Source organism: Lynx rufus, unplaced genomic scaffold (assembly GCF_022079265.1).
Source record: "Lynx rufus isolate CCGP_SWC_20201006 ecotype Redwood Valley unplaced genomic scaffold, mLynRuf1.p SCAF_1, whole genome shotgun sequence".
Classification (NCBI taxonomy): Eukaryota; Metazoa; Chordata; class Mammalia; order Carnivora; family Felidae; genus Lynx; species Lynx rufus.
The window spans coordinates 214320121-214333622 of NW_025814823.1; the positions used below are offsets into that span (position 1 = coordinate 214320121).

The 13502-nt window shown below is 39.6% G+C and overlaps 1 protein-coding gene across 4 annotated transcripts in view; it reads left to right on the top strand.

The window, feature by feature from the left end:
* The first annotated feature begins 277 nt into the window (after window positions 1-277).
* DROSHA (drosha ribonuclease III) overlaps window positions 278-13502 on the top strand; it is a 126835-nt gene continuing 113610 nt past the window's right edge. For 2 of the 4 annotated variants that reach the window (XM_047093834.1, XM_047093858.1), the window contains exons 1-5: window positions 293-368; window positions 1422-1549; window positions 2443-2508; window positions 3509-4342; window positions 8714-8806. In XM_047093834.1, the coding sequence (XP_046949790.1) occupies window positions 2489-2508; window positions 3509-4342; window positions 8714-8806 (947 nt within the window). In that variant the 5' untranslated portion in view covers window positions 293-368; window positions 1422-1549; window positions 2443-2488. Of the gene's footprint in view, window positions 369-1421; window positions 1550-2442; window positions 2509-3508; window positions 4343-8713; window positions 8807-13502 lie in introns of all 4 variants that reach the window. The other 2 variants (XM_047093843.1, XM_047093850.1) reach the window with 2 other exon arrangements.

A 13502-nucleotide genomic window follows, 5' to 3' on the forward strand; every position in this document is an offset into this window, starting at 1 on the left:
AGAGCCGAGGCTAGGACTCCCGAAAGCGGGAGCTGCGGCCTCACAGAGCCTCCCGGGTGGGAACGCGCGCTCACCCGGTTGTGGTTCCTTATTGGAAGATGTAGAGGACAGGGGGCGGGCGCCGAGGGGTTCTACAAAGACTATTGGCTCAATTATCCATCGCTGTAGTTGACGGACCAATCACTGCGCACAAGGCGCTGTGGCCAGCCCAGAAGCTTTCTCTGTAGAGGTCCAGCTTTCTCCGGTTTGCTTTTTAATTTCCTTGGTTTCCTGTTCCGGAGGCGCGGGCGGCGCTACAGTCCTGGCGGCTGTAGAATAATCCTAGCTTTGCTTTGACGGCAACCTCGCGGCGCGAGAGCCTTTTGTAGGTAAAAGGGGCAGCTTGCGGGTGTTGGAAGAGGGAGCGTTTCCGAGTGTCCGGGTTTAAACGGGGCTAAGAGCCCAGGGCTGGGGCGAGAGGCGCCTTTGAGTTATGGTCGTGCAGCCCCTCTTCAGTTCTGCAGCTAAGGGCAAAAAAGCGACCCTAGGCCCGAATCCCGCAAATAGAAATGAAAAATGAGACCTTTCATTCATTTGTGGAACGCAGGCGGTGGTCCAGGCCCGGGGCTGCCGGGGTCTCGGAGTGCCGCGAGACCCTGAGCCCAGCGCTTGCCTCGTGGGGCTCACAGTCTGGCGGGAGATGCAAACAGGGGAAACCGCAACTACAGATGAGCTCGACGAAGGTGACCGGCCTGCAGATGCAAGTGGGGGGAAAGGTGTTATTAACGTAGTTGCGCACTTTGCAACTCTTTGAGCATAGGCTGATGTTCCTGGTCGTGTTAACTGTACAAAGCAGTTCCCTCAGTTTTCCTGCTTACAGACAAGCAGTCTAGTAGTAGACCTACGCCGCAAACAATTACTTTTCCAGTTGCAGTGAATTCCTTGACTTTTGAATTAAAATTTGCATCCATAAGATAGTCCGACTATGCCTTTAATGTGTCAGTTTCATAATTAGTGTTTTCAGATATTCTCTCCATAGAAACATCCATGAGGATCTAATCCTGAAAGTATAACTATTACACACTGTCCAACAGTGTTAGTGTTCTGTTCCGCACTTCTAGGTTCAGTACACTCCTTTGTATTCCTCCAGATCTGTGTTGAAATCTTTTCTCTTGTTTATTGCTTTATTTAAGGAAAATGTATTTGTAAGTGGATTGAGAGCTTGAGTCTTGCAGGCTGTGTGTCTTACTCAACTTTGAGTCTGTGGGGCCTGTGACATGTATAGGCTCATTGAATATTGTATGAATCAGTGAAAAGGTCCACTCTTTGGTTTTGATAATGCAAATCTGTGCTGGATATATGTGAAAGGGAAATGTACAGTAGCAAGTAGAAACATATGCCATTGGTGAGATAGTAAACATTTATTGACCACCTATGTGCAGGATGTTCTGCCAGGAGCTGTGAAGGATACAGAAATGACTTATGAATCAACCCATGTCCTCAAGGAGCTAATAACCTAGTGGAGAAGTTAGAAATGTACACACATGACTATAATATGAGGCAGTCTCTGGTAAGTGCTGTAAAAGAACTAAGTATGGACTAAGCAATGGTAGTCTAGGGGGAGTGGGATTATTTTCTAAAGGGAACTAGGCAAGGCTTCCCGGAAGAGGTGGCATTTGTAGGCAGATGAAAATTCAGTGGGCGGATTAATATGAGTAGGGAATTTTAGAAGAGTGGGAGCAAAGAACAAGCTGGCTGATAGCACCTGGTATGTTAGGCAACTGGGGAAATCTGGGATCATAGGCACTTCACAGGGAAGGTAATGGAGGATAAGCCTGCAAGAAGTTGGGTCCAGGTTGTGAAGGGCCTTAAATGCCAAACATGGAGTTTGAATTTGATTCCATTGGCCGTGAACCATAAGTAGCCTGTGGTGGCAAGATCAACTGGGTAGGTCCTGGGTTTATCATGAAGGTCTTAGCCTGAATAATAATCATAAGTCAGACCATATTTGGTGCCTACTAGTTATTAAGCACAGTGATTGGCACTGCTATATAATCTGAAATTATTTTCGTGAGCCTTTTGAAAATCTACCTTAAGCCTATTGGTAAAGCTTTTAGTTAGATAGACTTTAAGAGGATGCTTCTGCATTAAAGTTCTTTGCACTTAATATTTATTTATTTAGTTTTTAAAACCTTTTGCTGAAGCTTAAGTATTTGGAAAGCCGTTCATGTTCACAGAATTCTTCAGTGGAAAGAGTTGAGAATGAAATCAAGGATAACTGTTGTGTTTACAAAGTTATCTTGTTAGTATGCTAAGTGCATTAGAGAATGCAAAAATCAATGTTAAGATAATTGCAGACATTAGCAGTTTGGGAAACATTTTTATGCGTGTTTTATTCTTTCTGTTCTCTCTGTTCTGTTTTATTCTTTCTGTTCTCCCTATTCTTTCTGTTCTGTTCTCTAGAGTTTATATTCTCTGTGGAAGATGTGACGTATCCAGACAGTACGTCATGATGCAAGGCAATACGTGGTGAGTAGTGTGACAGTCATGGCAGGGGTTTTGGAAGAACAGAGGGAAGAAGAGAAACACTGGCACTGGGCCCTGAGAGTGGGAAGGATTTATATATGTGGGGAGAGGAAGAAATGTGTTCATGAGGGCCATGTACATAGTTAGGAACCCAGACTGCCCTGATGGAACTTACAGTTCTGAGGTGCAGGCAAACATGAAAGGTGGAATTAATTGTGAATTGGAATTACTGTAGGAGCTGCCAAGAAGAAGCACAGAGTGTGAGAGCAGGGAGCCTGACAAAGGCCTGGTAGGTTGGTAATAGTGATTGGAGAAAGGCCAGCAGTGGCGTTATTATTGTAGCCAGGGGAGAAACAATGATGTGAAGTGGATGAACTCCGGAAGTATTTATGAAGTAGAAGTGATGGGAATTTAAAACAAATTTTTGGCTAAGGGGGATAAGGGAGGAGAAGTTGTCAGATAATTCCCTGGTGTATGACTTGAGGAACAATACATGTTATTATCTATTAAGATAGGCAACACTGAAACGAGAGCCAGTGGTATTGTCTTGGCGGGGAAGGTCATTAATTCCTTTTGGGACATGTTATGTTGAATTTGCAGAGTCTCTGCTGAGTGTGGAGGAAGGTGAAGACAGGGAGATACTGGTGCAGGTGGAGAAAATGTGGGGTGTGTGGGTGGGATGACATGGCAAAGTTCACACTTTTGGGGAGCCTGAGTGAGGACATAATGGCAAACGTTTAAACAATGGGATGTTGAGTTGGTCATTCTCGAGGAACAGCTTTAGGGAGTGACGGAGTCCAGGGACTGAGACAGGAGAAGAGGAGTGTATTGGCCTTGAGGAGTCTGAGGTGTTACAGAGAACTCAACGTTAGATGGGTGGAATATTCCTGTGGCTGAAGGGGTCTGTCAGTTGCTCTTGAAGATGATCAGGCATTGTGAAACCCAGCTTATGGTGAGTTTTTAGTTCTTTTTCCCTTTTCTCTTTTTCTTTCCTCCCACAAAGTCATAGAATGTCGTTCCACCCAGGACGAGGGTGTCCCCGAGGGCGAGGAGGACATGGAGCCAGACCCTCAGCCCCAGCCTTCAGGCCCCAAAATCTGAGACTACTTCACCCTCAGCAGCCTCCTGTGCAATATCAATACGAACCTCCAAGTGCCCCTTCCACCACATTCTCGAACTCTCCAGCTCCCAGTTTTCTCCCTCCACGACCAGACTTTGTACCCTTCCCTCCACCCATGCCTCCGTCAGCGCAAGGCCCTCTTCCCCCCTGCCCTATACGACCCCCCTTCCCCAACCACCAGATGAGGCCCCCCTTCCCAGTGCCTCCCTGTTTTCCTCCTATGCCGCCTCCGATGCCCTGTCCTAATAACCCCCCAGTCCCTGGAGCACCTCCAGGACAAGGCACTTTCCCCTTCATGATGCCCCCTCCTTCCATGCCCCATCCCCCACCACCTCCAGTCATGCCACAGCAGGTCAATTATCAGTACCCTCCAGGATACTCACACCATAATTTCCCACCTCCCAATTTTAACAGCTTCCAGAACAACCCCAGTTCTTTCCCACCCAGTGCTAATAACAGCAATAGTCCTCATTTTAGGCACCTCCCTCCATACCCACTCCCAAAGGCTCCCAGTGAGAGAAGGTCCCCAGAAAGGCTCAAGCACTACGAGGATCACAGGCACCGGGATCACAGTCACGGGCGAGGTGAGCGGCATCGGTCCCTAGATAGGCGGGAACGAGGCCGAAGTCCCGACAGAAGAAGACAAGAGAGCCGCTACAGATCAGATTATGACCGAGGGAGGACGCCGTCACGTCACCGGAGCTATGAGCGGAGCAGGTAAAGCACAAACACGTGTGTTTTTAATGAACTGCAGAGGTCCAGACATGGGCCATTTGTATTTCTCCGCAAACCAGACCAAAAAAGTTCAACAGTGCATTTTGATTTATAAAGGGAAGAATACATGTTATGGGCTGTTTTAAAGAGGGACAGACAACTGACATGTCAGAAAAAGCCACTTTTGAAAAGCATTTCAAAATTAATGTAAACTCATTTCAATGAGTGTAAGCTGATTACGCTGTATAATACAGCTGACATTTTAATGGTGATCTAATGAAAGTTCATTAGATTTTTCGCATGTTTTTTGCATTATCGTATTTACTTTTGTTGTATGATCACCATGTCAGCTTACAGCACCTGAGTTCTTTTGGAATTGATCTGTGTATGTTATCATTTAGGAATCAAAGTAGTGAAGCAGAACTTGCTTTCTGGTTTTTAGGGTAAGTGGGAGTTTATTGTACGTAATTGCCTTCTTGCTTTGTTTCCTTGTAAAATGCAATGACATTGGTTACACATCAAAGTTTTCAAAATAGCTTTTAACCTGTTTTGTTGCATTGAAGTGTATTCATACTGAAGAAAGTTATATTTTAAAAATACTGTTTTATTCCAGATTACATGTTTTTTTTTCCCCAAAAGACCAAATATGTACATATATAAGGAAGTAAGGTTTCCAGCAGATACTTCTTTTTTTGTTTAAAAATTTTTTTTATGTTTATTTATTTTTGAGAGACAGAGACAGAGCATGAGCGGCAGAGGGGGAGAGAGAGAGGGAGACACATAATTCATAGTAGGCTCCAGGCTCTACGTTGTCAGCACAGAGCCTGATGTGGGGCCTGAACCCATGAACTGTGAGACCATGACCTGAGCCGAAGTTGGATGTTTAACCTCCTGAGCCACCCAGGTGCCCCTCCAGCAGGCATTTCTAAACTGAGATTCATAGATGGGTTTGTAGAAATGTTCTGAAATTAATATGCAGCATTTTATATGTATGCATGTTTTTCTGTAATTAAATTGGTAGCTTACAGCAGAATCTCGAGGTGGTGTGAATCTATTTCTTCAAAACTCTAAGAACTATTGGTGTAGATGGAAAATACAAATCTACATATTTTTTGTAGATAACGATCATACCAATTAATTTGTACCTTTGGGAAACTCTTTGTATCGTTGAAGTTTTCCAGAGGTGGAGCTAATAGTGGTGCTTCTCTTTCTGTCCCATAAGGTGTGTTTACCTTCATTGTCCTGTGGCGCTTCTGTGCTAATCTGTGGCATCACTTTGCTTCTTGGTTTCCATGTTTTTCTCATGGCTGTTGGCTTGATTCTGATTGAACATTTTGCCAGTAAGTGGTGGTGGTCATTCTCAGTCCTGAAGGGAGTTACTAATGCTTGGAGGGTTGGAAACAAAATGTGTTGTGTCCTCTCCCTGACGCCCAGTGGAAGATGGAAGGGAACTTGCTTCCTGCAGGGATGACTGATTTCTGGTGGGCCAGAGCTGACTGAAGTTGGTGGACTTTAAAAAATATTTTCAGCATGAGTTATGTCTCTGGTCAATTTTGTCCTTAATTATTCTGTGATGGGTTAATTAGCAGAGGCTGTGATAGTTTATTTTATAATTTTGTGGCGAAAATCTGATCTGAAAAGTGTTTGTTAATAGTTTTCTGTAAACCTTAAAGTGATGATAATCCTTTTTCTGGGGAGACACTTTGTTGCAAACTTTAGCATTCTAGAAGGCACTTTTTTTCCTTTTTGGGGTGCTGCACTTAGAGGAGTTTTTAGGGTTCTGCTGTAAAACATTCTGTAAAATTCTTCCATAAAAAAATTCTTGCATCAGGTTTTAATTTGGGGCTATGTATTTGTTTAAAGAAATTCATGTTCTGTCAACTGAGGATCTCTATCAGTAAGTGAAATTAAGTGCTGAGAATTACCACCAATCTTCGTTATCCTAAACCATAACTCCTTTACTGTGAAGGACCTATTTAGGCAGTTACCTCATCTTTCTAAATGGCCTTTATTTATGTTGGAGTTGTTTTGTAACATCCTTGAGGGTGTTTGTCCTGGAGCTGCCCCAGTGTCATGGCCACATTATAATCGGCTTCCTTTGAGGTCTTACGTAGAGTGCCAGTCACCTGTCTTATGTGGAATGTTTTTGTGAAATAAAAATGGGGTGTGTGAAGTCCCAGTGTAACTGCTAGAAGTATATTGGAGAAAACCAAAACTTCACAAATCTGTGCATTAAATTGTGTTGAGTTTATTCAAATTCTGTAGTCTGTCCTCTGGCTACTTGTCCCCTTATTCCTTAGGCTAAGTCAGTCTATCCTTTTTCAGATTCCATCTTTCTTCTTTTTCTTCTCCAAAATGTGCTTGAATAGTAATTACCAGATTGTTTTAGGACAAACTGTTTTTAGAGGAAGTTTGTGAAGAAGTGGATCTATGTATTTGTTATTATGAAAGATCAAAATTACTATGGGGAATGGGAAAAGAAACAGCCATAGATGCAGTGCACTGAGCACGCTGTTTTGCAGTGTGGTGGGACTGGTGCAATGGCTTCCTATAACTGAGTGGTGTTAGAGCACAACAATCCCTGTAGCTGGCCTGTTGAGTACAGTGTGTAGCCATCAGAGAGCTAGTATTATATACCTTATATATCTCAGTGCCTGCAGCTAAGGAAGAGTCTTTGGAAGAGTAACCCAAATATTGTTTTTCTTGCTCTAAATGGGTTCATTACATAGTGTTAACTAATGTGGTTTGTAACCAAATTGGCCTTTTCAGTTCATACCAACTCAGAGGTAGCAGTCATCATCAGAAGTGTCATTCTCAAATGCAAAATTCTATTGCCTAGATGTTAAAATACAAACAAAAATCAAGAGTGTCCTTTCAATAGAGTTTGATTTGGAAATTATTATTATTGGCAATTATTCTCAGCTGCCATCAGTACACATATCTGTTGTGTGTTACCACTCACTAGTTGGGATTTTACTGCTTAAAAGTAAACTGTAATTTTTTAAATTTATTTTTTAAGTGACCTCTGCATGCACTGTGGGGCTTAAACTTACAACCCAGAGATCAAGAGTTGTATACTCTACGCACTGAGCCTGCCAGGCGCCCCAGTAAACTGTAATTTTAGAAGTGTATCAGATAAAGAATGTAGAATCCCAAGCTCTGGCCACTTTATTTTAGACAGCTGGTGTGTCCCTGAGGCTTATGTATATGGTAAAAGTATCATTCAGTGGAATCTTTCTTGAGGAGGGAGTGACCTTTAAGTGAAAAAACATTTCCTGTTTTAATATCTAAACAGTTACATTTTTCTATCAGTTCTGTAAGTTTTGATTTTCAGTGTATTTACATTTCTTCTATTTGGCTATAGGTTGGGGGATATTTTTGATTTCAGACATTTTTATAGTCTTCTTGCTGGACTCAGGCTAATACATTTTTTTTACATGCTGAAATGGGGTGGTTATTTCCCTTAGACTTAGTTGTGATTGACACACACTAGAGTTCCAGTTTTGTTCAAGATCTTCATTGTACTTATTAAATAGACTCAGACATTATTATTGTTATTACTAAATTCCCATTTTACATTGAAAGGTTTTAAAATCCCCTATTTTATTTTACATTGTGTAAACTGTGTCTCTATTTAGAGTTGTTTTCAGATTAAAACACTATTTAAAGGTAAAGTGACTTACAGTCTCATGGCAGTTAATGAATGATACCTAGAACTATAACTCAGGCCTTTTTTTTTTATGTTTTTATTTATTTTTGAGAGAGAGAGAGATATAACACATGTGGGGGAGGGGCAGAGAGAGAAGGAGACAGAGGATCCAAAGTGGGATCTGTGCTGACAGCAGAGATCCCGATGTGGGGCTCCAACTCACAAACCGCAAGATCATGACCTGAGCTGAAGTCAGATGCTTAACCTACTGAGCCACTCGGGCGCCCCCAGAGTTTAGAACCTTAGCTTAATTTTTACTATAAAAGCTTTAATTTACATTTATTTGATGGATGAAATTTAGAATTTTCTAGCAATCACTAGGTAGTAGAGTCCTTTAAAGTTTTACCTATAGGTTACATAAAAGAATTGGCTGCTTGGAAGGTCTGGAGAGAAGATTATGATAAATCCCCTTGTTGCTTAGCATCAAGTATGACTTCTTTCTTCAAAGAAAACAACAAAAAATGTCCAAGTTAGTTAACTTCTGTAAAGAAAAAAACCTCCGTTATCCTTTAATAAATGATGAATAAAAATGTCCCATCGAGAATAGTGCCAGAAAAATTCTTAGGTGAGGTCCATTTATTTAGAAGATGAATTTATTCAGTGAAAAGAGATGGTGTTTTTGAGTCTTTCTGTTGAAAACAGCTCTGTGTATTAATTCCTTTAAGAGAGCGGGAACGGGAGAGACACAGGCACCGGGACAGCCGAAGATCACCATCTCTGGAAAGGTCCTACAAAAAAGAGTATAAGAGATCTGGAAGGTAAGCAAGGAGTTGACACTGAAAGAAGTCATAGGATTATCTCCTTGAATTTAGGTTTTGTGCTTCTGCAAACATCACCAAGTCTTCAAAATAGCCTAAGAGTCTGTCCAAAATGCCCTATGAAAAGCTAAAACAGCCAGTAACTTAAAAACCTTTACTTTCAAGATGTATTGATGATGCACAAGGAAAATTTTGATAAATTTCCAAAAATTAGAAATTATACAAGCCACTTTTTCTGACCTCAGTTGCTATAAAACTGTATATGTTAATAATTCAAGGTTTTTAAAGTTTTTTTTTTTTTTTTTTTTTTTTTTGAGAGAGAGAGGGAGAGCACGAGTTGGGGAGGGGCAGAGAGGGAGAGACAGAATCCCAAGCAGGCTCTGTGCTATCAGCGCAGAGCCTGACGCAGGGCTTGAACCCATGAACCCCCGTGAGATCATGACCTGAGCTGAAATCAAGAGTTGGATGCTCAGCCAGTTGAGCCACCCAGGCACTCCAGTAATTCAAGGCTTTAAAAAGAAACCTTGGAAGTTCATAATTATGCTCTCAAATTTACTTGTTTCAGAAAAAAAAGAATAAAACTGCAGCCATACTTTATTTAGAAGAACGACATTGACATTGTTGTAAACCAAAACTTACAGGGTGTAACCAGTTCTATACTGAGAGGCAAAATCATGGTCTTATGTAATGGTAATTAAAAATAGCACTCTGGAATCTGACAGATTTGGGGTCAGTTATTTTCCCAATTTGGATATTAGGCAGAGTTATCTAACCTTTTTAAGCCTCAATGTCTTTGTCTAAAATAAGAGCAATTTTACTTGCCTTTTTGCATGGTAAGGAGACGTTGAGAGAATACATGTAAAAACACTTAGAACTGGGTCCAAAGTTAGTGCCAAATGAATGGTAACTATGTATGTGTGTATATATATATATATATATATATATATATATGCGTGTGTGTGTGTGTGTATATATATATATAGGTTAAAGTTATATTAATATGTATAAATATGCATATCTAATTACTGTCTGATCACTTGGCTCTACAAACTGGTAGAGTATAAGAAAAGCAGAAAAAAGGATTTAAAGATAAAAAGAAATTAATGAAATAGGAAAAAGAACTATAATACTGTAGCAATATTTGAAAATAAATGCAAGACTTCTTTGAAAGGTTATACAGTTCAAAAAGTGGCAAATCTGGAAAAGAAAAACATACATTCCATTAGGTATAAGAAAGAATGTATCATAAGAATGAAGGGGATTTAAAAAGTATAATATGTTGCTATAAGTACAGATACTATATTTACAAAATTTAAAAACTTGGATGTGATGGGTTGATTTCTATGAAAGCAAAAATTACAAACTTCACACAAGCAGAAAGTTTTAATAGGCTAATAACTGCGGAAAAAATGGAAAAAGTTGGATTTTTACCACTTCCAAAAATGTATTAAACTGTTCTAGGATACTGATGAAGATGGAAGGGAAAACAGAGATGGCAAAACCTAACCCAATGTAGAAAACTATAAAACAATCTGTTATGAATATGGCTATGAAAATTTTCAGTAGTGCGTTAAAGTAACAGTTTATTCCAAGATTGCATGGATAAATAGGTTAGTATCAGGACATCTATAATTAATTCTTTGTGTCAAAATCTGTAGAGTTATCTCTGTACCTGTCTATTAGATATTTAAAATAGAACCAGCATCCTTTTATAAATAGAAACTTTGGGAAACTAGGCATAAAAGCAGACTTTTTTAACATGATAAAAGAATATAGAATATTCTTAGAATACTTATAGAATATTATCTTATGAATATGATTGATACCATTTCAGAAGAGTCATATTTAATGTTGAAACCTTTCAGGCCTTCCCATACAAGTTAGAAAAAGGATTGAGGCTCCATTGCCTATCACTGTCACCTAACATTGTATAACTGAATGTTATACAATTCAATTCTTCTTGAAGTGAATGAAAAACAGTTCATTCTCGTGTGTGCCAGGTATTGTACTGGTGTGAGTGAAACATTCACAAGAGTCCCCACTTTACAGGCATGAGAAAGTTAAGTGCTATGGGGAGTACTTTTGATAGAACAATTACATGTTCTGGGAACACAGCAGCGAAAGCTCAGTCTTGGGTAGTCAGAGAAATTGGTAGAGAAATTGGTATCTTACCTTTTTTATAATTGGTACTTGAAGTGTGTGTAGGAATGCATTAGAGAAGGGGATGGTGAAGGGAGAAAAAAGAGCACATGGGAAGGTTGCAGTGTGGAGAAGTGGCTCTGAGAGGGTCAAGCCTGGAGCTTGGGAAATAAGTTTAGACAGCTTTTGTAGTGATCCATACAAGAAGTGATTATGCCTACATCAGCTCAGTGACAGTGGTAACGGGGAACGGTAGAAGTAACTGAGAGGTGTTTGTGAGATCAAGTCAGTAGGATAACTGATGGTGAGGGAAGAGCAGTCAGCACCTGAGATCTGGTGGCCCCCACTGGGGGTGGGGAGCACTAAGAAAGATGCAAGGTGAGTACAGTTTGGGCATGTGGAATATAAGAATCTGTGAGACAACCAGGTGAAGTTGTGCGGCAGTTTATTGGTTACACAGGTGTAAAGCCCAGAAAAGAGATCCCAGCTGGAAATACTAAATGCCAAGGATAGATGAGATTAGCTAGAGTTTGTTCAGTGAGAAAGGGCCTGAGGAGGAGATAAGGGTAGGAAAAAAAGCCAGACACTGTGTTGGTAGATATTACTGAGGACCCATTTCAGGTTGGTGATTTTTAATGTAGAGTGCTGGAAACATCTTCAGTCTAGTGGTTTTCTTCTCCTGTGCCCAGTAGCTTGTGGGGAAGGCAGAAACTTGGATTCTGTGAGTTCCAACTAATGCAGTGGATGAGAAAATTAAAATCATAGATGTACATACTGCAAAGGAAGAAAAGTTATCATAGCCTGTACTATAGCTTATTGTTAAGAAACAATTTGTAGTTTGAATTTTGAAGTTTGGAGTGCCTGAGACACTTAGCTAAAAAAGGTGTTTTGCCCCTGTTTTGAAATGACCCTCTCAAAATCTTAAAAAAAAAGAAAAAGAAAAAGAACATTAATTGATATTCACAACAGACAACCCTGGCCATCCATCATTCAAGACACCTGCCTTAAGAGAAATGGAGTGAGGATATTTTTGCCCGTGTTTCTTGACAATAATAGTAAACATTTCATGGGCTTTTAGTACAGGTCAAAATGTCTGTGTTAGACAACCATATTAGCATTTAACTACCACTTTAATAGCTTGGGAATATGGGTAAGTGATGCAGTTTCTAATTCTGTTTCCTCTGTAGGAGATGTTCATATCTGCCTCATAGGATTCTTCTAAGGGTTAAATGTGAGTGTCAGTAAAGTACTTAGCAGAGTGTCAGGCTTGCAGTAAGCACTAAAATAAACATACAAACCAAGCCATACCAGTGGGAGCTAAGAGTTGCCATTATTAGCTAATGGTATTAGCAGGAAAATTCAAGAGGATCAGCTAAGAAACCATGAGAATAATTCACTGAAGTTGACAGTTGTAAACAAACAAACAAAAAATCAAAATTAATATCCTTCCTAAATACCAGAAACACCTAAGAAAATGTAATGGGGAAAAAATATACGTTCACTACAGAAATTTTAATTAAAATAAAATATCTTGATAAGCTTAAAAAATACAGATCAGTGTGAAGAAAACTATCAGTGTAGCTGATGACAAGATGACGTAAATGAATGGAGGGCATGCTGTATTCCCATAGTGGAAGTAGAAGACAATGTTGTAAAAATACCAGTTTTCTTCAAAATAATGTACAGTATAACGTAACTTCAGTTGAACTGTGGGTTTTTAAACTTTATAATGATTTAAAATAGAAGTGAGAATAATGAAAAATAATAATGCAGGGATATTTGAGCAAAATTAAAATGTTCTATACCCATAATTATTAAAACAATTTGATATGGGTATAAAATATTCCAAATATTGAGCAACATTCAAGTATATATAAAAAAATTTACCTCTGTCATAAAATTGTTTCAAATCAGAGGAGAAACTGATGTGGGGACAATTGACAAAACATATGGAGGAAGAAACTAAAGTTAGATTTATGCCTTATATCTTAGGTAGAATAAAAAAATTTAACGTTAAAAAGTAACTGAAGAAAATAGAAAATATTTATTTAATTTTGGGGTGGGAAAGGATTCCAAACATAACACTAAGGCAGGCAGTATAAACAAGATCTCTAGGTTTGGCCATGTAAGTCCTATGTAGCAATAGACAGAATTAAAAGGAAAACAAAAAACTGAAAAAGGTTACATTACATTTGACAGAAGGGCAGTTATCTTTTTATTATTTATTTTAATGTTCATTTATTTTTGAGAGAGAGAGAGAGAGTGAGGATCTGAAGCAGGCTCTGTGCTGACAGCAGCGAGCCCAATGTGGGGCTTGAACTCCGAACCATGAGATCATGAGCTGAGTTGGACGCTCAACTGACTGATCCACCCAGGAAACCCAGAAGGGCAATTATCTTAATAAAAAAACTTTTTCAATAAAAAAGACTGTACTCCTAGTTTTAACAATACTGGCATAGCATATGACTCGGATGTTCATAAATGAAGTGACCGTGAAATGTTATTTCAATAGTGATAAAAAAAATTGCAAGTTAAATAAGACACTTCTTTCATTGGA